Source organism: Pelodiscus sinensis, chromosome 1 (assembly GCF_049634645.1).
Source record: "Pelodiscus sinensis isolate JC-2024 chromosome 1, ASM4963464v1, whole genome shotgun sequence".
Taxonomy (NCBI): Eukaryota; Metazoa; Chordata; order Testudines; family Trionychidae; genus Pelodiscus; species Pelodiscus sinensis.
In genome coordinates, this window is record NC_134711.1 from 230,571,508 (window position 1) to 230,595,331 (window position 23,824).

The window sequence follows — 23,824 nt, forward strand, 5'->3', positions numbered from 1 at the left end:
CCTACTCCGTGCCGCATGTAGCCGCAGGCACGGAGTCTGCACTAACGGGGATTTAAAAATGGTGGCGCCCGGCAAGATGCAAATGAAGCCCAGGATATTTAAATCCCGGGCTTCATTTGCAACTTCGAATGCCTACATTAGCCACCCTAGTTCGAACTAGGGTGGCAGTGTAGACATACCCTAAGTTATTTCGAAATAGCGTTGGGGTATAGACATACCCTAAAGTTTGGACGTTTCAGTAAATCCATATTGCCTCACATACTCTTATTCAAAACTTTTTTTCAAAAAGTCACCTTCCCCAGCATTTCTGCTCATTAACCTCAAAGGTGCATTTATTTTTTGTAGTTTTTTTTAGTAGAACAGTGTGTAATGATAAAAGCACACAGAGAACACTGGTCACAATCCCCTCCCAGACCTGTACTTTCCCTCCAGGTCAGAATCCTCTACTGCAGCTATACCTAATCCAAAACCCTGAACCCCAATGCTCACCTCTGCCCCAGGTCGTATTGAATTAATACCCCACAGGATGAAAGCCTGTTGTGTTAAGCACTGTACAATTGCACGTCTCCTGATTCTCTGTCCAGTGTGATATACAGTAGGCCATGCTGTCTCCTAGGAGATGTGTTTTGTTTTGGAGCAGCATGTAAAGATGTGCTTTCATGGTCTAAATCTGAAAGTTGAGCTTTTCAAAGCCAGCTACAGGTTTTACTCACACAACCCTTACTAATTTCCATGGGCTGTCTAGCTAAATCCCCTAGTCAGCTCTTCAAGTCTCAGTCATTAGTTCCTTTTTTTTTTTTTTTTGGTAACTTGGAGACACTTTGGGGACCCTTCCCTGGAATTCAGTGCAGACACTAGGGATGTGAAGGGTTAACTGGTGGGGCCTGGATCAACTCCCCACCCGCTGAGGGCAGGGAGTTGCTCCAACCCCATGGGGCCTGCCACAGACAGGAGTGCTCAAGCTTGGACAGAGCAGCCCCTGTTTACAGTGGGCCTGGACCCTCTGCCTGCCTCTCCTTTAATCGGTTATCCAGTTAAACATTGCATCTCATTCACCAATTAAATGGGATTTTACATCCCTAGCAGACAGGTGTGTGTTTGACAATTATTTTCACTTTTCAACAAGCCAGAGCATACACCTGTGGCTCCACACATGTAAGGGTCCTCCGCTTATTGAACATTCTTCCTACATGTGGAAGGAAGGTTCTAAACATTTCCATAGCATCTTGCCTCCACCCCTATCCCCAGGCTGTGTGGAAGGTGCTTTCTAAGAGCTTGAGTCCATGCAGCAGGGAAGGGATAGAAGTAGGACAGGCTCAGTGGAAATTACCCAGAAAAGTTAATAAAGCCAAGGGCACATAGTCACTCTTCTAGAGATCCCAGTTTCTCAGAGACCCTGGGGTCAGCCATAGGCAGAGGGGAACCCTGGCAGCTTAACTGTAATGGAGCTGTGCTGCCAGAGAGCAGTTCTGTCACCCCTGCTCCTCTCCCCTGGGTTTGTTGGTTAGTAATAAATTAGCCACATCCAGTGTGTGTCATTCCTGTTCAGGAAAAACTGACTAAACAAATCCTATCAACTTACAAAGACCAGGAAAATAGACTCCACATTGTTAACATTTATATCTCCAGTGTTACATATACTCTTGTAAGCCTCTGTGCCCTCAACAAAGATGTTTCTCTCTTTTACAATCAGTTATTTTGGAGACTAAGTTACACTTCCCTAGAAAATTTGATTGTAATGGATGACTTCAATGAAGCATTAGACCTGCTTTTGGACAAATTGAGCTGACCCCAGTGATCCTAATCCTCTGCTAGGCAGCTCATGGTGCTCAGATGCAGGATTTGGGTTTAAAGGTCATATGGAGGCTGCAACATCCTCCAGGTAGAAACTGTCCCTTTTTCTCACACATACACTCCTTCTCTGCACTTAACCAATAAATTATGTTTTAGTAACAGGTGATTTGGTGAGCTCCATTACGAACAATGATATAAAATTGATTATTCTCTCTGATCATATACCTATGGTATAGCTAGTTGTGATTTCTTGAAAAACACAGAACTACCAGAAGATGAAAGTAAGGGTACGTCTAGACTACATGCCTCTGTCACCAGAGGCATGTAGATTAGGCTACCAGACATAGTAAAATGAAGCGGCGATTTAAATAATCACCGCTTCATTTAAATTTACATGGCTGCTGCGCTGAGCCGACAAACAGCTGATCAGCTGTTTGTCGGCTCAGCGCGATAGTCTGGACGCGCGGGTGTCGACATCAAAGGTATTTGTCGACCACCCAGGTAAACCTCCTGATCAGCTGTTTGTCGGCTCAGCGCGATAGTCTGGACGCGCAGGTGTCGACATCAAAGGTATTTGTCAACCACCCAGGTATGCCTCCTGGGATGAGGTTTACCTGGGTGGTCGACAAATACCTTTGATGTCGACACCCGCGCGTCCAGACTATCGCGCTGAGCCGACAAACAGCTGATCAGCTGTTTGTCGGCTCAGCACGGCAGCCATGTAAATTTAAATGAAGCAGCGATTATTTAAATAGACGCTTCATTTTACTATGTCTGGTAGCCTAATCTACAGGCCTCTGGCGACAGAGGCATGTAGTCTAGACGTACCCTCAACTTCCTCTTTACTACTTGATACACCATTTTAAAAGTTTGTGGGGAAAAAATATTTTTTCTTGAGACCAACAATATCCTGTTGGTTTAGTGAGTGATACTTTCAAGGCAGACTTCAAGGGTAGAATTAGATCCTACTTCTCCCATATAAAGACAGCCAAACAAGCTGAGCTGGTGAATTTAATGGAAAAGCTTCAGGAGGCAGACCTCAACTATGCTGATTCACCTACTTCAGTTAAATTCCAAGAGGCGGCCAATGTCAGTTATGAAATAAATAAAACGTCCTCAGCACAGGTTGAATTTGCTTAGTTTAGACTGAAACAGACACACTGGGAATCTGGCAGTAAACCTGGGTAATTATTAGCCTGTAGACTTAGGTTATGTCTACACTACAGCGTTTTTGCAGAAAAATGGCCGTTTTACTGCAAAAACTCGCGGAGTGTCCACACTGTGGCTGTGTCTACACTGGCCCCTTTTTCGGAATAGCCATGCTAATTTAGAACTTTGGAATAGGGAAATCCGCGGGGGATTTAAATATCCCCCGCGGGATTTAAATAAACATGGCCGCCGCTTTTTTTCCGGCTTGGGGAAAAGCCGGAAAAAAGCATCCAGACTGGCGCGATCCTCCTGAATAAAGCCCTATTCCGGAGGATCTCTTATTCCTCCTTGCAAGTAGGAATAAGAGATCCTCCGGAATAGGGCTTTATTCCGGAGGATCGCGCCAGTCTGGACGCTTTTTTCCGGCTTTTCCCCAAGCCGGAAAAAAAGCGGCGGCCATGTTTATTTAAATCCCGCGGGGGATATTTAAATCCCCCGCGGATTTCCCTATTCCAAAGTTCTAAATTAGCATGGCTATTCCGAAGAAGGGGCCAGTGTAGACACAGCCTGCAAGTGCATTCTTTCAATAGTAAATTTACAGTAAATCGAAAGAACAGAGGAGTTTTTGTGAAATTGGTATTCCTCTTTCTACAAGAAAGAAGCCTTTTTGCGAAAGAGTTCTTTTGCAAAAAGGCATGTGTGGACAGAGGAGAGGGGGGGTTTGCCCAAAAATAGGAAAAAGCACAGGTATCCTGGTGGCCATTCTGTGTATATCAATCAGTGCTTACTTTTGAGAGAGCGTCCATGCAGTCTGGACGCTCTCGTTCGCAAAAGCACATCACTTTTTCAATGCACTTTTGCAGTGTGGACACACTCTTGCTTCTTGCGCAAAAGCCTGCAGTCTAGACGTAGCCTCCGAGTACATCCAATAAAAGCTAAAATCCATTCTATTCACTCTAGTCAGGACAAGATTGTCACTGGTCAATAAAATATTAATGAATATTTCTCTAAGTTTTACCAATGCTTATATTGAGAGTTCACCCAGTTCTTTGCTACACTTACCTGGAGATTGACACTCCGGAGATCGATTTTCTGAGTGCCAATTTAGCAGGTCTAGTAAGGATTCACTAAATCAGCACTCCCTGGTATTCCACAGAATCAGTAAGTGTCAGGGAAGTCATTGAGCTCCCTCAGTAGAGCTAAGGTACGTTGACTCCAGCTATGCTAGTCACGTAGCTGGAGTTACATATCTTTACTTTCTCCCCTAGTGTATACCTGGCCTAAATTTGGCTTGATTTTCTAATACGTTCTTCTGAAATCATGGCTGCTGTAAACAACATGAAATCAGATAGGGCCCTGATCCTAGGTAGCTTTCCAGCTGAATTGTATGCCCAGTTCAGACACCCTGGTTCCCACACTCACCAAATTATGTAAGGAAGATTTTAGTAGAGGACTGTCCCCTGTCCACTGCCACCCACCTTTGATTTGATCTTGGGGCCACTGGCAATGCAAATAAAAACAGGATCCCAGGAGATAAAAATGATCTTACATGCTAATGATATACTATTATTCATTATCAGTCCCTTCAGACTCTCCTAACATGTTGCCAATTATTGAATTGTTTGGGAAGATTTCAGAGTACAAAATTAATTGGCACAAGTTGGAAACTCACTGTTTGTCAAGGGGTGCATAATGATGCCCTTTTAGATAATACATTTTCCTAGCAGCGGGTGCAAATCAGGTACTTGTGAGACTTTTTTCCCAGGAACATAAAACAAAGTAAAAAATTAATCTTAAGCCTTTTATCACACTGAAAGTTTTGGATTTACATAGGTGGCTGCCCCTCCCTCTATCCTAGGCCTAACCAATCCATCTTGGAAACTGAATTCCTTCAAAAAGCTTTGGCTGAAAAGTTCACATTGTAGCCAAGTGCCTAATTATACAACAGTGTGCCAAAGTATTGAAGAATGGTACCCAGACTTGTTGAGCTTGGCAGCAATGAAACAAATAACATTTTGCAGTAGAAAAAAGCGAGATAGGTTTATGGATAGATGATTCTCATTTTTTGGGAGTATCAGAATAATCAGTTAATCAATTAAACTGCCCATTTGGTGACCCTTATTCTGTATGTAGTGTTCCCTCATCCCTTTCCAGCTTTATAACTAATTCCTTCTATGATTCCCCTTTCTCCTTCTCCTCTCTGTCCTATCATTCCTCTCCTGCCTTATTGTACTTGCCCTCCAGGCATTTGTTTGATCATTTTCTCACTCTCTATGCTCCTCTTCCTTCTCTTCCAATTCTCCCTTTTTTTGAAAAGAAATAACTGCAGATTAGTTTATGATTTTATTTTACAAGGAACTGCAATGAGAGGCCAAATAACAATGTGGCCATTGTTAGAAAGGTCTGTCACCAGTCAAAGATTATCTTTGTTATATTACTCTTTGCCTTCAATAATGAAGATGTTTAGACTTCTCTTGCTGTAAAATCCGATATCTGACTCTGTTAGATTCCTTTCTTCTCTGTGCTGTTTCTGTTATGTTTGTCATCTGTTTTGAGAGACGCAATAAAGAATAAATCACACAAACACTCAAAATTTAAATAGTGTGAATTAGAGGCTTGTGGTTGTTCAAGAAACAAATAGTCCACCTGAAACTATCTAAAATAACATAAAAAGTGTGGGCATCCTAGTTGGTTGCTCTCTGTTGTACTCAACTAGACAATGGAGCCTTTTTGTTTCATAAATATTTTCCATTCATTTCACATGCAATGATCTTTCCCCAAAGGTAGAAATATTTAATCCATGCATTTTAGGGCTTGTATTCTTTATTACATTTTGTAACATCTATTCCCCTAATACTCCTGTTGTTTTTTAAGTTTATTCTATTAACACTGTCATTAATAAAATCCCAAATGTAACAGATAAGTTTACCGAATAGCAATTCCTATCTTTTTTGGATTACGTTTCGTTTTGGGAAGGTAGTGCACTATTACATTTTATAGGTACAAAATTTTGGAATGTGTTCTGCCTTTTTCAAAGAACACTGAAGACCCTCTGATGTCAGCTTGTTCATACCAAATAACCTAAGATGCTCCAGTGAAAATATCAGCAGTATTCCTCAGCACAACAGCTTTTCTATCATGTATTCCCACTGAGAAGATGCTTCCTACTATTTTCTCATTTGCCAGTTCTTTGATCTATGACACCTGTGTTTAGGAGATTACTCTGCTTATGCCCTTTTGGCCCCTTAGGATCCATCCCACATACATTTAACTAGTAGAATTAAAGGTAATTTTACATGTGCCTGCTCATGTTAGAGCCCGCATGGATACATAAATGTGTATCCACAGCCAGTCCACAATCTGCAAAAATTATCTGTGGATTTCACCGGGCAGGGCTCACCACTGCAGCACCTCCTGCTGGTAGCTCCAGGGAATTAGTTCTTTTGTCTGCAGGGTACCTTCTCCTGACTGATGTCTCTCCCATCCTTGCTCACACTCCTACTCCCAACCTGCATCTATCCCAGACCATAGCGTCTTCTTCAGGACACTGCCCTCCGGAAATGCCCACCTCCAATGGTCTCTCACCACCTTCCAGAAGTTTATAGACAGTCCTGAGTCTCTACTGCCACTGTGGCCTCCAAACCTAGCCCCTCTGTCTCAGGAGCAAGCCACAGTCTATTCCCCAGGAGGGAATATCTGCAGTTCTCAGTTTCACCTGCCACTGTGGCCCCAAAGTCTAGCCCCTTACCTCAGGGGCAAGCCACTGTCGGTATCAGCCACACCTTGGTAGCAAAGAATGGGGAAAGAGGAGGACCCAGGCCCCTCCACTATTCTGGATCCCAACCCAGAGACTCTCTGGAGGCAACTTTGTCCTGCCCTCCTCTACTCCCCTTTCCTGCCTCTAGTTCTCTGACCACGTTCCCTGTGACTTTGGCACTTTCCTGGCCCTTGTAGCAAGGCCTGCAGTCTGGCACGTATCAGGCTGGAGCCTCTCTCTTTAGCCCCCTCTGAGCCTGCCCAGCACTGCTCTCCTGAAGGTGCTTCTATGGGAACCAGGTTCTGCATCTTCCCTGGTCAGGGCCTAACTGCCTACTCTATGCTGAGCGGGTCCTTTTATACCCATCTGCCCCACTAAGCTGCACCCTGATTGGCTCCTCTGAGCCCTTCCATGACTGACCAGGTTTTCTGCACAGGCTCCCTCCGGTCTCCTTTAACCCTTTTCAGCCAGTGTGGGACAGTCGCCCCGCTCAGTGGACATCCGTGAATTTGCAGGGCTTTACTCTGGTGACCAGACTGAGCCTCCGGGACACACACATATGTCCCCACTCCAGAACCTGGTTAGAGAGAGTCACATGGGCAGTTGTGGGGAGCCACGGGAGACCCTCCACCTGCCTTGGACATTGGGCCTGAGCAGCTACCTGCCCCTGTCTGTGAACCCTCCCCCCACAGACCTCCTGTTCAGGGCACATGGAGGATCTGTGCCACATAGCTACCCATCCACTCTTATCATCAGCACCCTGCGCAGATACAAAATTTGTATCTGCATCCGTGCTGCTATCCACAGTAATGGTCCATACATATAAAGTGGATGTCTGCATATGAGCAGGGCTGTAATTGTGGTATTGAGTAGTATACCCGAAAGTAATTTTTACAGTGCCCTTAGAACTCCCTTCTGAGAGTCAAAGAGTTCCACACAATACAAAATGGCATGATAAAGCCCATACAGAACAATTCAAATTGCTTCTTATTCAGGTTCCTCCTATTTTCCTGCAATTCATATCTCTTTTCCATTTTTTGCCATCTCTTTTATATTAGTCCCATGGAAACCCTCATATATGCATACAAATGCAGTGGCAGAATACAAATTCTTAAGTAGTCCCACAAGGAACAGCAAGTATACACCCTGCTTATGGAAGGAGAATATTTCTCTTAATGTTTATGTTAATTACTCTTTTAATCATGCCCCTAAGGCAGAGGATGTTTCATGTCTAGAGATGTTTTTTCTTAAATGATACAGATGTTCACATGTGCATTTCTCTCTTAAATACGGAATTGTTCTTCTCCTTTGTACTGGTTTTGGCTCAGTACAAAAATGGCTTTACAGTGATTTGAACTAATTAATCACAGATGTGATTTCTCTAGAGTCAACTTACTTTTCTGTTTCTGTTATTCCTGTTTTCATGTATGTATTGCTGTACTGTGACTTTACAATAGTTTGCATAGGGCTCAAAAAGCACGTGCAATAAGCTGAAGAGAAATCTGTCATAAAAAGTCAGTACAGCAGATACTGAATAAAAACGGCTACTCAACTACTCATTTATGGTAAGATACAAATTGGCTGAAAGGCATTTTCTCCTCACTAAAGGACATGTTTACCTCTGTTTTGTGGTACAGAAAGGAGCCAGTGTAGGAATGTTTGGTTGACCCTTCCTGTCAACCTTCGAGGGTGTCAGGGCTGTTCCCCACTCTGGCACCCCAAGCGCAGAATATGGGGGCCTGCAAGAGACCTTAAATACCTTTCCTCTATAGGCTCTGCTTACAAAAACTCCCCAGAGTCATAGATTCACTGACTTGGGGGGGAGGGAAGGGGATAGCTGCCACTGACAAGTGAAACAAAGAAAAAAAACGGTTTTCTTGAACCCAGGAAGGAAGCTCTTGGTCTTCTTCCAGAGGATTATCCCCAACCTCCTTTACCACAAGAGAGCTTAAAAACAAAGAGAAAACAAACAGCAGTCTCTGGTAGCTGACCTCTTAGTCTGAGGCATGCACACACACACACAGACAGGCCTCCTGTTTCCTTCCAGGACAAAATAATCAAATCATCACCTTAAAAAAGGTGATTTTATTAACAACACAAAAATGTATACTTGATAAAGCATACTTGGTTGCTAGGTGTTACAGAGTGACTAAGTGAAACAAATTACAACACAGAGAACATCTCTTAGGGTACGTCTACACTAGCCCCCTAGTTCAAACTAGGGAGGCTAATGAGGGTGACCGAAATTGCAAATGAAGCGCGGGATTTAAATATCCTCATTCCATGAGGTTTAACTGTTAATTAGAACTAAGGGGTTTATCTCAGAATCGCACTTCTCTGCCGTGTGTAGATGCGGGCAGTTATTCCGGGCTAGTCAGTTTCCAAAATGGCAACCACCCGAGAACATGCTAATGAAGCGCAGGATCATTTTGGTTGCCCTCCGCTGGACCCTCTCCAATGAGTCCACATCCTTTTTGTAGTGAGGGGTTCAGAACTGGACACAATACTCCAGATGTGGCCTCACCAGAGCCGAATAAAGGGGAATAATGACATCTCTGGACCTGCAGGAAATGCTCGTCTTAATGCAACCTAATATGCCATTAGCCTTCTTGTCTACAGGGGCACACTGTTGACTCATATCCAACTTCTCATCCACTGTAAACTTCAGGTCCTTTTCTGCAGAACTACTACTTAGCTGGTTGGTCCCCAGCCTGTAACAGTGCTTGGGATTCTTCTGTCCCAAGTGCAGACTCTGCACTTGTCCTTGTTGAACCTCATCAGATTTCTTGTGGCCCAATACTCCAATTTGTCTAAGTCACTCTGGACCCTATCTCTGCCCTCAAGCATATCTACCTCTCCCCCTAGCTTAGTGTCATCCGCAAACTTGCTGAGGGTGCAATCCAACCCCTCATCCAGGTCATTAATAAAATTATTGAACAAAACTGGTCCGAGAACCAAACCGTGGGGCACTCCGCTAGAAACCGAGCACCATCCTGACATCGAGCCATTGATCACTACCCGCTGGGCCCGGCCTTCTAGCCAGCTTTCTATCCATCTTACCATCCATTTATCCAATTCACATTCCCGAAACTTGCTGGCAAGAATATTGTGGGAGACCGTATCAAAAGCCTTGCTAAAGTCAAGGTATATAACATCCACTGACTTTCCTATGTCAACAGAGCCAGTTACCTCATCATAGAAGCTAATCAGATTGGTCAGGCACGACTTGCCCTTTGTGAATCCATGCTGACTATTCCTAATCACTTTTCTCTCTTCCAAGTGAATTAAAATAGATTCCTTAAGGATCTCTTCCATGATTTTTTCAGGAACCGAGGTAAGACTGACCAGCCTATAGTTCCCTGGATCGTCCTTCTTCCCTTTTTTGAAGATGGGCACTACATTTGCCTTTTTCCAATCATCCAGGATCTCTCCTGATCTCCACGACTTTTCAAAGATAATAGCCAAAGGCTCCTCAATGACATTTGCCAACTCCCTCAGATGCATTAAGTCTGGACCCGTGGATTTGTGTACGTTTAGCTTTTCTAAATAGGTCCTGACCTATTCTTTACCCACCAAGGGCTATCCATCTTCATCCCATCTTGCATCACTTAGTGCATTGGTCCGGGAGCCAACCTTGTCCGTGAATACAGAGGCAAAGAAAGCATTGAGTACTTCAGCTTTTTACCTCCTTCATCCAGTAGGGGCCCCACATCCTCTCTGATCACCTTCTTCTTGTTAACATGCCTGTAGAAACCTTTCTTGTTATCCTTCACATCCTTTGCCAGTCGCAATTCCAATTGCGCTTTCGCCTTCCTGATAACCCCCTGGCATTCTCGAGCTATACATTTAAACCCCTCCCTGGTCATTTGTCCAAGTTTCCACTTTTTGTAAGCTTCCTTTTTGTGCTTAAGTTCACCAGGGATTTCCCCCGTAAGCCAATCCGGTCTCCTACCATGTTTGCCTCTCTTGCTACATATCAAGATGGTTTCTTTCTGTGCCTTCAATAAGGCTTCTTCCTTGCCAGAGGAGGCTGTGAAGGCTAGGACTATAATAGAGTTTAAAGAGAAGCTAGATAATTTCATGGAGGTTAGGTCCATAAAAGGCTATTAGCCAGGGGATAAAATGGTGTCCTTGGCCTCTATTTGTCAGAGGCTGTAGAGAGATGGCAGGAGACAAATCGCTTGATCATTGTCTTCGGTCCACCCTCTCTGGGGCACCTGGTGCTGGCCACTGTCGGTAGACAGGATACTGGGCTAGAAGGATCTTTGGTCTGACCCAGTACGGCCGTTCTTATGTTCTTATGTAAAATACTGCTAGCTGTCCTGGATTCCTTTCCCCTTCATGGTAGCATCCCAGGGGATTCTGCCCATCAGGTGTCTGAGGGAGTCAAAATCTGCTTTTCTGAAGTCCAAGGTGTGTATTTTACTACTCTCTTTTCTTCCTTTGGTCAGGATCCTGAAATCTACCATCTCATGATCACTGCTTCCCAGGTTGTCACCCACCTCTGCTTCCCCTGTTAGTTCCTCCCTGTTTGTGAGCAGAAGATCAAGCTGTGCACAGCCCCTGGTCGGATCCTTCAGCACTAGTACCAAGAAGTTATCCCCAACATTCTCCAAAAACTTCCTGGATTGCCTGTGTAATGCCGTATTGGTTTGCCAACAGATGTCAGGGTGATTAAAGTCCCCCACGAGAACCAGAGCCTGCAATCTGGAACCTCCTCTCAGTTGTCCGAAGAAAGCCTGATCTACCTCATCCACCTGATTCGGTGGCCTATAGTAGACACCAACCACAACATCACTTCTGTTGTTTGCACCTTTAAACTTAACCCATAGACTCTCAACAGGTTTTTCTCCTTCTATATACTGGAGTTCAGAGTAATCATAGTGCTCTCTCACGTATAGTGCAGCTCCTCCTCATTTTCTCCCCTGCCTGTTCTTCCTGAACAGTCTATACCCTTCCATGACAGCGCTTCAGTCATGCAAGTCATCCCACCAAGTCTCTGTTATCCCAATTAAATCATATTTCTTGGACTGGGCCAGGGCCTCCAGTTCTCCCTGTTTGTTGCCCAGGCTTCTCGCATTAGTATACAGCCTGTCTCCGACTTATGAACCGGTTACGGACCAAGCAATTGGTCGTAACTCGGTTTGTTCATAAGTCGGACCTCATTGAGTTACATGCAACCGTGCTGTTCGTATGTGCGGATTGCGTTCGTAACTCGGGGTCCGCCATTTACGACATTTTTAGTCATAACTGTGAACGGTCGTAAGTCTACCATTCGCAGCTCGGGGACCAGCTGTACAAACATCTCAGATAACCAATTGATTGCCCTATCTTCTCCATTTGAATCAGGGGTCCTCCTTTCTTGCTCATTCCTCTTTGCATTTCTTCCCGGTATCCAACTTTCCCACTCTCCTCAGGGTTTTGGTCACCGTCCCCCAACGAACCTAGTTTAAAGCAGAAGCGAAGAGTGAGGGGGAATTTGACAGCAGCCTTCAACTTCCTGAAGGGAGCTTCCAAAGAGGATGGAGAAAGGCCGTTCTCAGTAGTGACAGAAGGCAGAACAAGGAGCAATGGTCTCAAGTTGTGGTGGGAGAGGTCCAAGTTGGATATTAGGAAAAACTATTTCACTAGGAGAGTGGCGAAGCACTGGAATGGGTTATCTAGGGAAGTAGTGGAGTCTCCATGCCTAACGGTGTTTAAGTCTCGGCTTGACAAAGCCCTGGCCGGGTTGATTTAGTTGGGATTGGTCCTGCCTAGAGCAGGGGGCTGGACTTGATGACCTTCTGAGGTCTTTTCCAGCTCTATGGTTCATTCCCATATCCAGTATTTCTTATAGGCATGATAATTCTGATTACTGCATCTGCTCGCTCCAGCCCTTAGCTTTGAATCCACAAAGAAAAATCACACCAAGTATCTATATCCCATTCAGATTTCAGCACTGTATCCCCATTGGTTCTTCTGACCCCCTGCCACCACTCTTGCTAGCTACCTGAATTTAACCCCTTAGTCACTGAGGGTATGTCTACACTACCACCCTAGTTCGAACTAGGGTGGTTAATGTAGGCAACCGAAGTTGCAAATGAAGCCCAGGATTTAAATATCCCGGGCTTCATTTGCATCTTGCCGGGCGCCGCCATTTTTAAAGCCCCGGTAGTTCGGACTCCGTGCCCGCAGCTACACGCAGCACGGAGTAGGTAGTTTGGATTAGGCTCTCTAATCCGAACTACCGGTACACCTCGTTATATATTGGGGTTATATATTTTAGTACCTGAAGAAACATGTCCACTAACTCCATGAAAACTTTACCAATATTGGTTCTAAATATTTTGCTATCAATAACTTGATGGAGGATAACATCCTTCAATCTCTAACAGTACTTTCATGTACTGCCCATAAGTAATGCAGTAAGATCGCTAAACTATATATTGTTATTGTGAACTGTGAAAAGGAGGAACTGGATGTAAAGAGTTTCTTTCCGGAATGCTGTTATATATAGATATATACCATTTAAAGGTTTACAAATATACTTCATACTTTGAGCTAAGCTCTCATGCTTTTTACCTAACATGACTGACTTTGATTCAAATAGATACATATAAGTTTTAAAAGGCTTTGAGACACTCCTCTATATAAGATTTATTCTTAGCACTTTTCAAATATGTACAATATTCAGTCAGGGAAAATCTGTTAATTTTGCTTTTTCCTTCCCAGTGCCTACTTCCACTTGTAACTGCTTTGATGGTGCTGTCCCTCGGGCTTATAGAACATCACTAGGAAAACAAGTCTGTTTTGTTGCTACTGTTCGACTGGCAACACCTCAGTTTTTAAAGGCAAGTACATGTAATGAAGTACATTAGTCTTAGAGGTGCGGTATAAATCTTTCAATCTCTGTACATGCAAAATTCCAAATTTCACTAACAGAGTTGATCAGAATATAGATACTTCACAATTTGTGAGTCAAAATCCAATATCTATACAGCTAGGGGGGGTTCTTGAGCTGTTGCGTGGCTGATGGAAATGGTGCTGGAAATGGTATTATATCTGTTTCCTTATATTGGAATTGCAGTCAGGGGATATCACGTGAGTGTTAGGATGCCTAATGTGGCTTTCCTTTCTTACTTTTTGGGGACAAGGGACAGTGCATTTAGTTCAGTGTCTGTCACTGCAAATGTTAGCTGCTGCATCGGCTGTCCTATCCTCTGAGGTTAAGAAATCTAATTGAGACAAATCCTGTTTGACAGCATTGGTCTTTCAGCCTCACTCCAATGCAGGCCAGGAATTTTTAAAGGCATTTTTGACAGATTCACAGTCCTGGATGTACAGTCTCCTCTGGAAAAGCAAGACTACTTCTCATAAACCTCAGCACTAGTATTCCTATCAATAGAGGACAGCAGAGTTAATGTTGCTATGAGAGCCTTTATTCTGAATTTCCTTTCCTTTGTGTAGTTAAAACTCAGTGTTAATGTTAAATTAACATAAACTGCTTTGAAAATATGCGGCTTGTGTTGTAAGTGACCTGGACATGTCTCCGGAAGCCAGGAACTGTTGAATACCAATCTTGGCTCCTCAATGTACTTGATATGACTTGGGACAAGCCATTTAACCTCTGTGTCTCGATTTGCCACTCCAAAACACTTTCCTGTCCTACTGGGCAAAGCAATGTCTAGCACTCTGCTCTCTGTTTGTCTGTAACATGATAGTGTTTAAATGCCACGATGGAAAGGGGCACAAAGAAGGAGAATGGGAGCCCACAGACATGGGAGAGACACACACCCTAGCATGGGATTTGGATTGCAAGGAGGGAGATGAGAGAGTGGCCCACAGGGTACTTGTAGAGTTGAGCGGAAAATGCAAGGAGGCCCTGGTGTGTGCAGTGAGCTCTGCCTAGATAGGCCACAAAGTGTGCAAACCTCTTGTATTATTATTGTTGTCATCATCCCTCTGGGGATTTTATTTTTTCACTTAGAAGCCCCAATCCTACCTACCATAATATATTGACTAATTATTGTTATCACTGGCTCCAAAGGATGTTGGGAGGCTTCTTCTGAAATCTCTCCCTCTGGACCTCTCGGATTCGGACACCACACTGGTGAGCCTGGCAGATGACAGCCGTCCGGGGCTGCTCAAATGGCCTGTCCTCGCCATCAACACCTGTCCCCCGCCCCAGCAGGAAGGCCTCCCCTTTCCTCTCCATCAGGTTATGGAGGGCGCAACATGCGGCCACCACCTCCGGGATGTTGCATTCGCCCATCTCCAGGCGTGTGAGGAGGAAACGGAACCTCCCTTTCAGATGGCCTAAGGCGCATTCCACCTGGATGTGAGCCTGGCCAAGATGTGTGTTGAAAAGCTCCTTGCTCGCATCCAGGTGGCCAGTGTAGGGCTTCATGAGCCACGGCATCAGGGAATAGGCCACGTCGGCCGCTATGCACACCGGCATCTGCACGTCCCCAAGCATGAGGTGCCGCTGGGGGAAAAATGTCCCTGCCTCCAATCTGAGGTACAGGTAGGAGTTGTGGAATATGCAGGCATCATGTGCCCGCCCTGAACACCCGACACAAATGTCCATAAAGTGTTCCCGGTGGTCTACCAGGGTCTGCAGCAGCGTGGAATAGTAGCCCTTCCTGTTTATAAATTGGGCTGCTCAATGGGGCGGTGCCTGGATTGGGATGTGTGTCCCATTGAGGGCTCCTCCGCAGTTCGGGAAGCCAAGGGCAGCAAACCTGGCAAGGATGTTGTCCAGGTCCCCGAGAAGGACGAGTCTTTTCAGCAGCTCCACATTGATGGCTTTCACCACCTGCAGCAAGACACAAATAGACAGAAACCAGGGAGTTAGACAGGTTACCTAAGAGCTTGGGAGGAAAACCCTCCCTTTCCTCCCCAATCCACTCCTCCCCTTGTCAGGACACCTCGCTCCCCCGCATCAGCACTGGATTGGCCGAGGAGCTGCCTCTAAGTGCCACACAATCCCCCACTCCCTCTTGCCCTTGCTTGGCAGTCCCCTTTCTCAACTCCCACACTTAGCAGGGCCTGTCCCCTGAAAGTGACACCTCCATCAAAATGGCCCCGACGGTAGACCTCCCCACGCCAAACTGGTGTCCCACATAGCGGTAGCTGTTGGGAGTGGCCAGCTTCCAAAGGGTGATTGCGACCTGCTTCTTCAGAGGGATGTGGGGCCACAGGTGCGTGTCCTGGTGTTCCAGAGCAGGGGTGAGCCAGGTACACAGCTCCTGGAATGTGGCCTTCCACATCTGGAAGTTGCCGAGCCAGTGTTCGTTGTCCCAGAGCTCCATGACGAGTCGGTCCCACCAGTCCGAACTCATCTCATGCCTCCAAATCCACCTGTCCCCAAAAAAGTTTGGGGGCAAGGACAGAGCTCCTGCATCCCGGACAAAGGTCTTGAAGGTCTTGTCTGGGTCCACATGGGGCAGGAGATTCCTGACAGAGTCATGAAGATGCAGCAGAAGCTGCAGAATGGCAGCGTGGGGCCATCGCCTGCCCAGGGACAGCTCAGGCTCCATGGCCAAAAACACAGTGAAAAGCAGAAAAAAAAACCCAGAAAAGAAACTGCTGTGGTGTCCAAGAAAGCAGGGCAACCAGAACAAGCACTGCAGCAGTTTTGCTTTCCCTCTAGGAGGTAGGCAAGCCAGAAGCAGGAGCAGAGCAACAGCTGTCCAGGGGGATCCCTTTAAGCACGCGTCTCTGCAAAGGGACCACGAAGTAAAGGCTGCCCCAAGCCCTGCCAGAAGCCCTTCCGGGTGCCTTTTTTGTCAAAAGACCGTCCAGCAGTCTGCAATCTAGACGCTTTTTTTGAAAGAGGCTTTTTCAAAAGTATCTTTTGAAAAAAACCTCTTTCGAAAAAGGCGTGTAGTCTAGACATAGCCCTACAGCGCAGCAGCTGCACTATCAAAATCTGTTGAGTGCTTTAAAACATAGCTTCCTATATACCATAAGAAATAATAATGATGATGATTATTAACTCTATTGTATTTTCTTACCCTGTGCAATGGCTTTAGTACCAGTTAGTATTAACATTAGATTTCTATTCAGCATTACTGGTTGACATATGTATTTTCTATTTGATTATATTCCTCATCCCTGCTGTGTATTCCTATTTCACAAGAAGTGGATAAAGCCAAGAGATACATTAACAATCTTAGTAATCAGATCTTCTTCACAATGCAGGAAATGTGTATCGTCGAAGAACCTTTAGAGGAATTCACTTCAAGACATAGTCTGGAATGGAAATTTTTATTTCTGGACCACAGGTTTGTGAGCAGAAAATCATATTTGGTTTTGTTTGTACCTGTTTACTGGTATTTTCAGTAGCTAGATTCTGTAAAATAATACTATGCTTCACATCACAATAGTTTGAAGAGCCTGGTTATTGGCACTGTTTTGATTAACATGTCTGCAAAATTTGATGTTTGATTTCACTGATTTTGGAGGTTGGTGGTTTTGTCTGCATTTATTTTTTTCATCAATATATTTTTATACAAATACTGTGCATTAAAAATGTTTTTCCGGAGAGTATTTTGATTAGTGAGTCCTTGGGCGGTTAGTGAAGACATGGCTGGGGGAGGCAAGCCTCCAGCCCCACCCCTTCTTCTGAGGCCCCACCCCTTCCCTGCCCCCCACAGGGAGGTAGAGCAGCACTCCATGGGTACATACTCCCCCTCCCAACCACCAGAAGAGTAGGGGAGCAGGCAGGCACGAACTTGCCCCAGTCTCCCCAGCCCCCGAGGAAATCAGAGGGCACACGCTGCACAGCATGGCCCCAGCCTTCCCAGCCCCAGAGGAGGGCAGGCCACGTGGCCTGGCCCAGCCCTGCCTCTCCAGCTCCAGAGCACCAGGCGGGCAGGCATTGAGAGCAGCAACACTCCACCCCGAATGCCTACAGCAGGCATTCTGGGGCCAGAGTGTGGCCGTGGCCATGCCTGGTGGTTTGGGAAGGCAGAGCCTTCCCCTGCCTTACATACTGGAAGCCCATGCGAGTCCTTATCTGTATTAAAATGTCAGTAGGCTATGATCATGAACCACAATTTTCTCACTATTATACAGCTGATTAGCTAATCCAGAAATCGGAGATAATAAATCAAGTAAAGTCAGAAGAAGGATAGAGTTTTTGTGTGTCTGGCCTGTGCCTTGAAAATATTACTTTCCAAATGGAGCCATGTGTACAACTCCTTTTGAACCAGTTGCTAAGAGCTATGGAGGGAAGTTCTGTGCTCGTTTGACCCATCTTGGGGCAGTTACGCTGGCAAGGTTAGAGGCGTAAAATGGCTGCACATGTTCAGGCCCTGTAGAGGCCCACAATGAAAAGCTTATGCAGGCTATCACCTTGTCTGTTCTTCCCATCTCAGTGGCTATTTTTCATGAGGCAGGAGCCACAGAGGCTGCTGTTGCCTAGAGCAGGTATGAAAGCAAAGTTACTTGCTCCAGAGAAGAAACAGGGAAATGCCTGAGGAGGTGGGAAGGAGGTTGCTCCTCAGAGCAGGCTCTTGAGAGGAAATTGGGCTTTCCTTGGGAGCCCAGCTGCATTTCCCAGTTACGTTTTTCCTGCCAGGGAGAGCTCTGTCCTACCAGTCTATGATCTCTCTGGCTAGCTGGCAGCTTGCTCTGATGCTGGGCAGGGACAGATGTTGCTCTGCTCCTTTGCTGTCTCCCCAGCTGTAACTCATTCAAGGAGGTTGCCTCCCCATAACAGGGACATCAGGGTAACACCACTTTGCTCGTGTCCCCTTTCCTTGGTGACTCCACTGCCATATAAGTCACTGAAGACACAGGCATTGCCTTGAGGAGGAAGAAGTTGCTGTAGAAAACTCAGGTTGCCCATGCTACTCTGCAGGTGTGGAACTAAGCTGGAGAGCTGAGCTAGAGCGAGGCTGCCTGTCTGTAGAGCAGTGAAGTCAGAATTTGGCCCATTGATTTCAGAGAGAGTGATGTCTGTGTGAGGGAAAGCAGAATTTGTATAATGGACATTCTGAACTTCCTATTTAACATAGAAAGAGTTGCTGCTTGTTTCGTCATTTTTATGAAATAATTTGTACTGTGCCCCTATACAGAGCACCGCCTATTATAGGATACTTGCCTTTCGAAGTATTGGGGACTTCTGGCTATGATTATTACCACATCGATGACCTAGAACTCTTAGCAAGATGCCATGAACACTGTAAGTATTGCATAGCGTAAGCGCATGTGAATTCATTGCCATGTTCGCACTCTGTAAAATGCAGCTTCTGTTAAGATAGGTGTAAACTTGGCAGACCAGGTTCTTACCTCTGTTACACTGCTCTATGCCTGTGAACTGATGTTACTGGACTCTGTCCAGATTGAGAGTGCAGTAGCTAGTAAAATGGTGGCCCAGAGTTCTGTAGCACTTAGAAGGACAAATCATGTTTGTGTTATTCATATAAATTATGCCAATGACAAGCACTCAGTGAGTGAGTGAGGTAACCAGGATTTGATCTACATTCTGTTGTTCCTGTAATTTATTTACTAACTCACCCAGTCTTGGAGAAGGCCACGCTTTGTAACCCTTTTGTAGGTTGTTATCCCTGGTGTTGTTCAATGTATATTTAAAATCTGGGGTTATTTAAATATAGTCTATTGGGTTTTTAAAAAAAACACCATTTGCTACCTGAAGCAATGTAAAAAATCAAGCAGTCATATTCACATAATTGCTTATAGCATTGATAGTAACATCTCAGTCGTATTACCTTGGTATGGAATGAATGCCTCCAGACAAAATTAGTTTGGAGATTTTGACATTACAATATAAGCCATAATGCATCAGAGTGTGAGACTCTTGATGTTAATAGAGCTAAAGCTGGGGTGAATTTGGTCCATGAGGTTTTAAAACATTATGAGCAATTCTAAACTAGAAAATTAAGTCAACCTAAGTTGCATCAACATACAACCACCACAGTAATTAACTCTTTTGTGTGTCCACACTATGCTCCTTGTGTCCAGTGGTGCATTTCCTCACCCAGAGCACTTGTACCAGTTTAGCTGCCAATTTAGCTGGGGCTTTGTGGGGTGGTATTTAAAAGGCAGCAACAGTCAATGTAAGTAACTCAGGGTATGTCTACACTACCCCGCTAGTTCGAACTAGCGGGGTAGTGTAGGCATACCGCACTTGCAAATGAAGCCCGGGATTTGAATTTCCCGGGCTTCATTTGCATAAGCGGGGAGCCGCCATTTTTAAATCCCCGCTGGTTCGAACCCCGTGCAGCGCGGCTACACGGGGCTCGAACTAGGTAGTTCGGACTAGGGTGCCTACTCCGAACTACCGGTACACCTCGTTTCACTACCTAGTTCGAGCCCCGTGTAGCCGCGCTGCATGGGGTTCGAACCAGCGGGGATTTAAAAATGGCGGCTCCCTGCTTATGCAAATGAAGCCCGGGAAATTCAAATCCCAGGCTTCATTTGCAAGTGCGGTATGCCTACATTACCCTACTAGTTCGAACTAGGAGGGTAGTGTAGACATACCCACAGAGTTTACACTGACACAGCATCACTCTGACTACATCGACTTAAGCGCAATGCCACTCATGGAGCTGGAGTTATTATAAGTCAGTGTCAAGTTACATCAGTGGGAGCTACGTTTTGGTGTAGAACCTTACAGAGTTAGGTTGATATAAGCTGTTTTATGTCGACCTAACACTGTATTGTAGACCAGGCCTAATCATGTCATCAGAGCGGCCACCATTTTCAAGGGACCGGTCTTAGGGGCAGGCCGCAACTGCATTTCGGCCCGGCCTCCCGAATCCTCCTCCTCCCCGCAGGCTTCCCAGGTTACTCCCTGACCCTTTTTTTTTTGCTTGACAAATTTTTGTCCGGTATTTTTTTTTAAACCATCTGGCAACCCTACGGGAGAGGCGGGCGGTTGCCTGGGGTCACCAATTGATTAGGACCGGACCTGCAGGTCATCATTGAACTCTTGACTGGCTGGTGAATTCTATTCAGTTTCAAATTATTTTCATCTTTGCTTCATGTTATCTCAGATTTAAGATAAAATTTTGCACTGATTTATGCTATGTCATTGAAGCCAGTGGAATTGCATAGGGTGTACCTCTGCACAGGATTTTACGTGCTGTATTTCTCAGCCATGGAACTCAGACCTTTTACATACAGTTCTGTTGTCTTAGAAATCAGTGCCAGGTGCTTATTGAGCTAATATGTGACCAGTTCATAAAATATGCAAGAAGTTATAAATAAGTCGTAATTATTTATTAATAAATGTCCCACTATTAGCATTCATCACATATGTGCTCTTTGTAACTGTACTGTGTATTTAAAATTTCAGGAGATACCTAGTGACATACATGATATGTGCTTTTATCACAAGTTACAGAGAGATTTCTTAAAATCCTTTTTAAAAGTTATTTTTCATATTTTAAAATTTGCTATATGTAGTGTCCATTTTCTACTAACAGTGATGCAGTTTGGCAAGGGAAAGTCTTGTTGTTACCGGTTTCTGACCAAAGGACAGCAATGGATCTGGCTGCAGACCCATTACTATATCACCTACCATCAGTGGAACTCCAAGCCAGAATTTATTGTATGCACCCACACTGTAGTAAGGTAGGGAAAAGGCTTAATTATATTTGTTACTATTGTAATCAAGTCAGACTCTAAGGACCTAAAATCACAAGAACATGTGAAAATTTTAATGATTTCATAAAGTCACCTTTATAGTCTTCAACCTAACAGAATTTAAATATGAATTCTGAAGCGAAAATAAGCTTCATTAAAATATGATCAGGTTAAGTCTGTTTTCATGCTGCAAGTACCATATGAGAACAAAGTTCATGTGTTGGTTATCAGAATCTTAAAATCAGGGGCCAGATTACCAGTTGCATTTGGCTCCTTTTCTTCCAATCCCATTACATAAAAGGACTGTGAAGTATCACATTACAACCGCTGGAGAATTCCCCCTTATGAGGATCCTTTATGCATGGATATATGACAACTCTCATGGAAGTAGTCCATCTCTGACAGCCTCTGACACAAGGGACCAGGCTGAAAAAAAAGAGAGGGGCTAGACCATTGATTCATTCCAGCTGTTCTTGGCTGGTGGAGTGGCACCCTTGGGGCCAGAGGTGACCGGGAGTAGGTTAAAGCAGCTCTCTGGCCAGCTTGCAAATAGGGGAAGTGCAAAGTTGGCTTAAAGTTTCTTTCTAACCCCATACCCTTTGCTCAGTGGGAGCAGAGAATCAGGACATTCAGCTACATAAAATACAACAAAATGGCTTATGGATGTAAATGAAGTATTGGTGAAAGGTTATTTCAAGTGTCGCTTTTGAAAAAGACCCCAATAAAGAGGAGGTGTCGCTCTCAGCTTCCTACCCATTGTTAACATAAAGAACACGAAAATAAAAAAGCTCTGAGCATATTTCAGAGCAAGTAGAATTCTGATATTTGGGGGATTTAGACAATTACAAGCCACTGAGGTCCTGATTCTGTTCCCTGTTTCAGTCCCAACACTCCAACAGCATCAAGAGGTCACATTAGGTGAGGCAGAAGAATAGGGCTGCTATAAGTGGCCTGATTCTGCCCAGGTCCTGTAGGATCCAGAAGAAAGTATGTACTAAGAGCAGTGATGCTGTAGGGCTGCACAGAACTCCATAGGCAGCCTGCTTAAGGTTGGGGTGGGTGGAAGTGAGTGATGAAGGATTATGTGGCAGTGAGGGAACAGGATGATCACTTGAGGGAACAGGATGATCACTTAACTTTCATTTCCTGATATTCTAATATTTGGGGGTATGTTGATGTGTGCAGCTTTTATAAAGAAATTGTAACACTGTTTTTGGGTGGACTCTTAAGGGCATGTCTATACTGGAGAGTTATTTCGAAATAACAAGGCAAGTGTCCACACTACCAAGCCTGTTATTTTGAAATAATGGGCTTGTTATCTGAAATAATAAGTCCTGCTTGTGAAGAGGAATAAGCTTATTTCGAAATAGTTATTTTGGGACTTATTATTTCAAAATAACTTATTTTGAAATAACCTGGTAGTGTAGACATAGCATAACAAAACACACTTTCAGCCTAATGGATTTTTTTTAACATTTTTTTTTTTGTGAATGGATATATAGAAACTGAGCAGAAATTGAAAATACAGGCAGTCCCTAAGTTACGTTCCGAACACCTGGTCGTAACTCGATTTGGTCATAAGTTGGAAATACCCTTACACGCGCTGCCCACGCTGTTCGAAAAACTTGACGTACATGGTTCTCAACTCGAAAATATTATAATGAGGTTAATGGGAGGTTGGTCATAAGTACGGATCTTTGTAAGTCGGGGAGTGGCTGTAAAAACGCAGTCCTCCAAATTTTATGCCCTAAATGTGACTTGATTTCATTTCTCATATAGGAAGATATAGTATCTTTTAATATTGCTCCATTTGTTTAAAATGTCTTTTATAAAATAAAATAATAAATTGTTACTCATGTAGAATTATATTTTTCAATTAGTTATGCAGATGTTCGAGTGGAAAGGAGACAAGAAATGGCCTTGGAAGACGCACCTTCAGAAATTGTTTCTTCAGCACTAAAGGTTTAATCAGATATGTTTTTCATAAACGGAAATGCCAACTCATTCTTAACTATAGACTGACATGCATATGTTTGTTCCTTTTCAAAACTTACTATCTGAAGGACTTCAGAGATATAGCCGAGTTAGTCTGTATCTGGAAAAACTTAAAAAACAACAAATAGTCTTTTAGCACCTTAGAGTACATCTAGACAGCAGCCTTCTGTCGGAATAAGCTACGCAATTTGTGCCGCACAAATTGCGTAGCTTATTCCAAATCTAAGTTGAAGGAGATTATTTTGAAATTTTGTGCTTTGTAGACAGCACCAAATTTCAAAATAAGGCACTATGCCAACAAATCCCTTAACCCTCGTGGAATGAGACTTAATGAGGGATGCTGGAATAGCATGCCCACTATTTTGGGAAATAGTGGATATCTTTAAAGACATGGCATTGCTATTTGGGGATACTTCTGGTATCCTAAAATAGCAATGCAGTCTAGACGTACCTTTAAAGGCTAAGAAAACATGTAGATGGTATCATGAGCTTTCGTGGGCACAACCCGCTTCTTCAGATGAATGGAGTTATTAA

The 23,824-nt window shown here is 44.3% G+C and overlaps 1 protein-coding gene across 2 annotated transcripts in view; it reads left to right on the forward strand.

Annotated features, from left to right (window-relative positions):
* Positions 1-23,824, forward strand: part of NPAS2 (neuronal PAS domain protein 2) — a 165,121-nt gene that overhangs the window by 113,166 nt on the left and 28,131 nt on the right. For both annotated transcript variants that reach the window (XM_075917107.1, XM_075917108.1), the window contains exons 8-12: positions 13,412-13,530; positions 16,883-16,965; positions 18,763-18,869; positions 21,136-21,283; positions 23,176-23,257. In XM_075917107.1, coding sequence (XP_075773222.1) covers positions 13,412-13,530; positions 16,883-16,965; positions 18,763-18,869; positions 21,136-21,283; positions 23,176-23,257 — 539 coding nt within the window. The remainder of the gene's footprint in view (positions 1-13,411; positions 13,531-16,882; positions 16,966-18,762; positions 18,870-21,135; positions 21,284-23,175; positions 23,258-23,824) is intronic.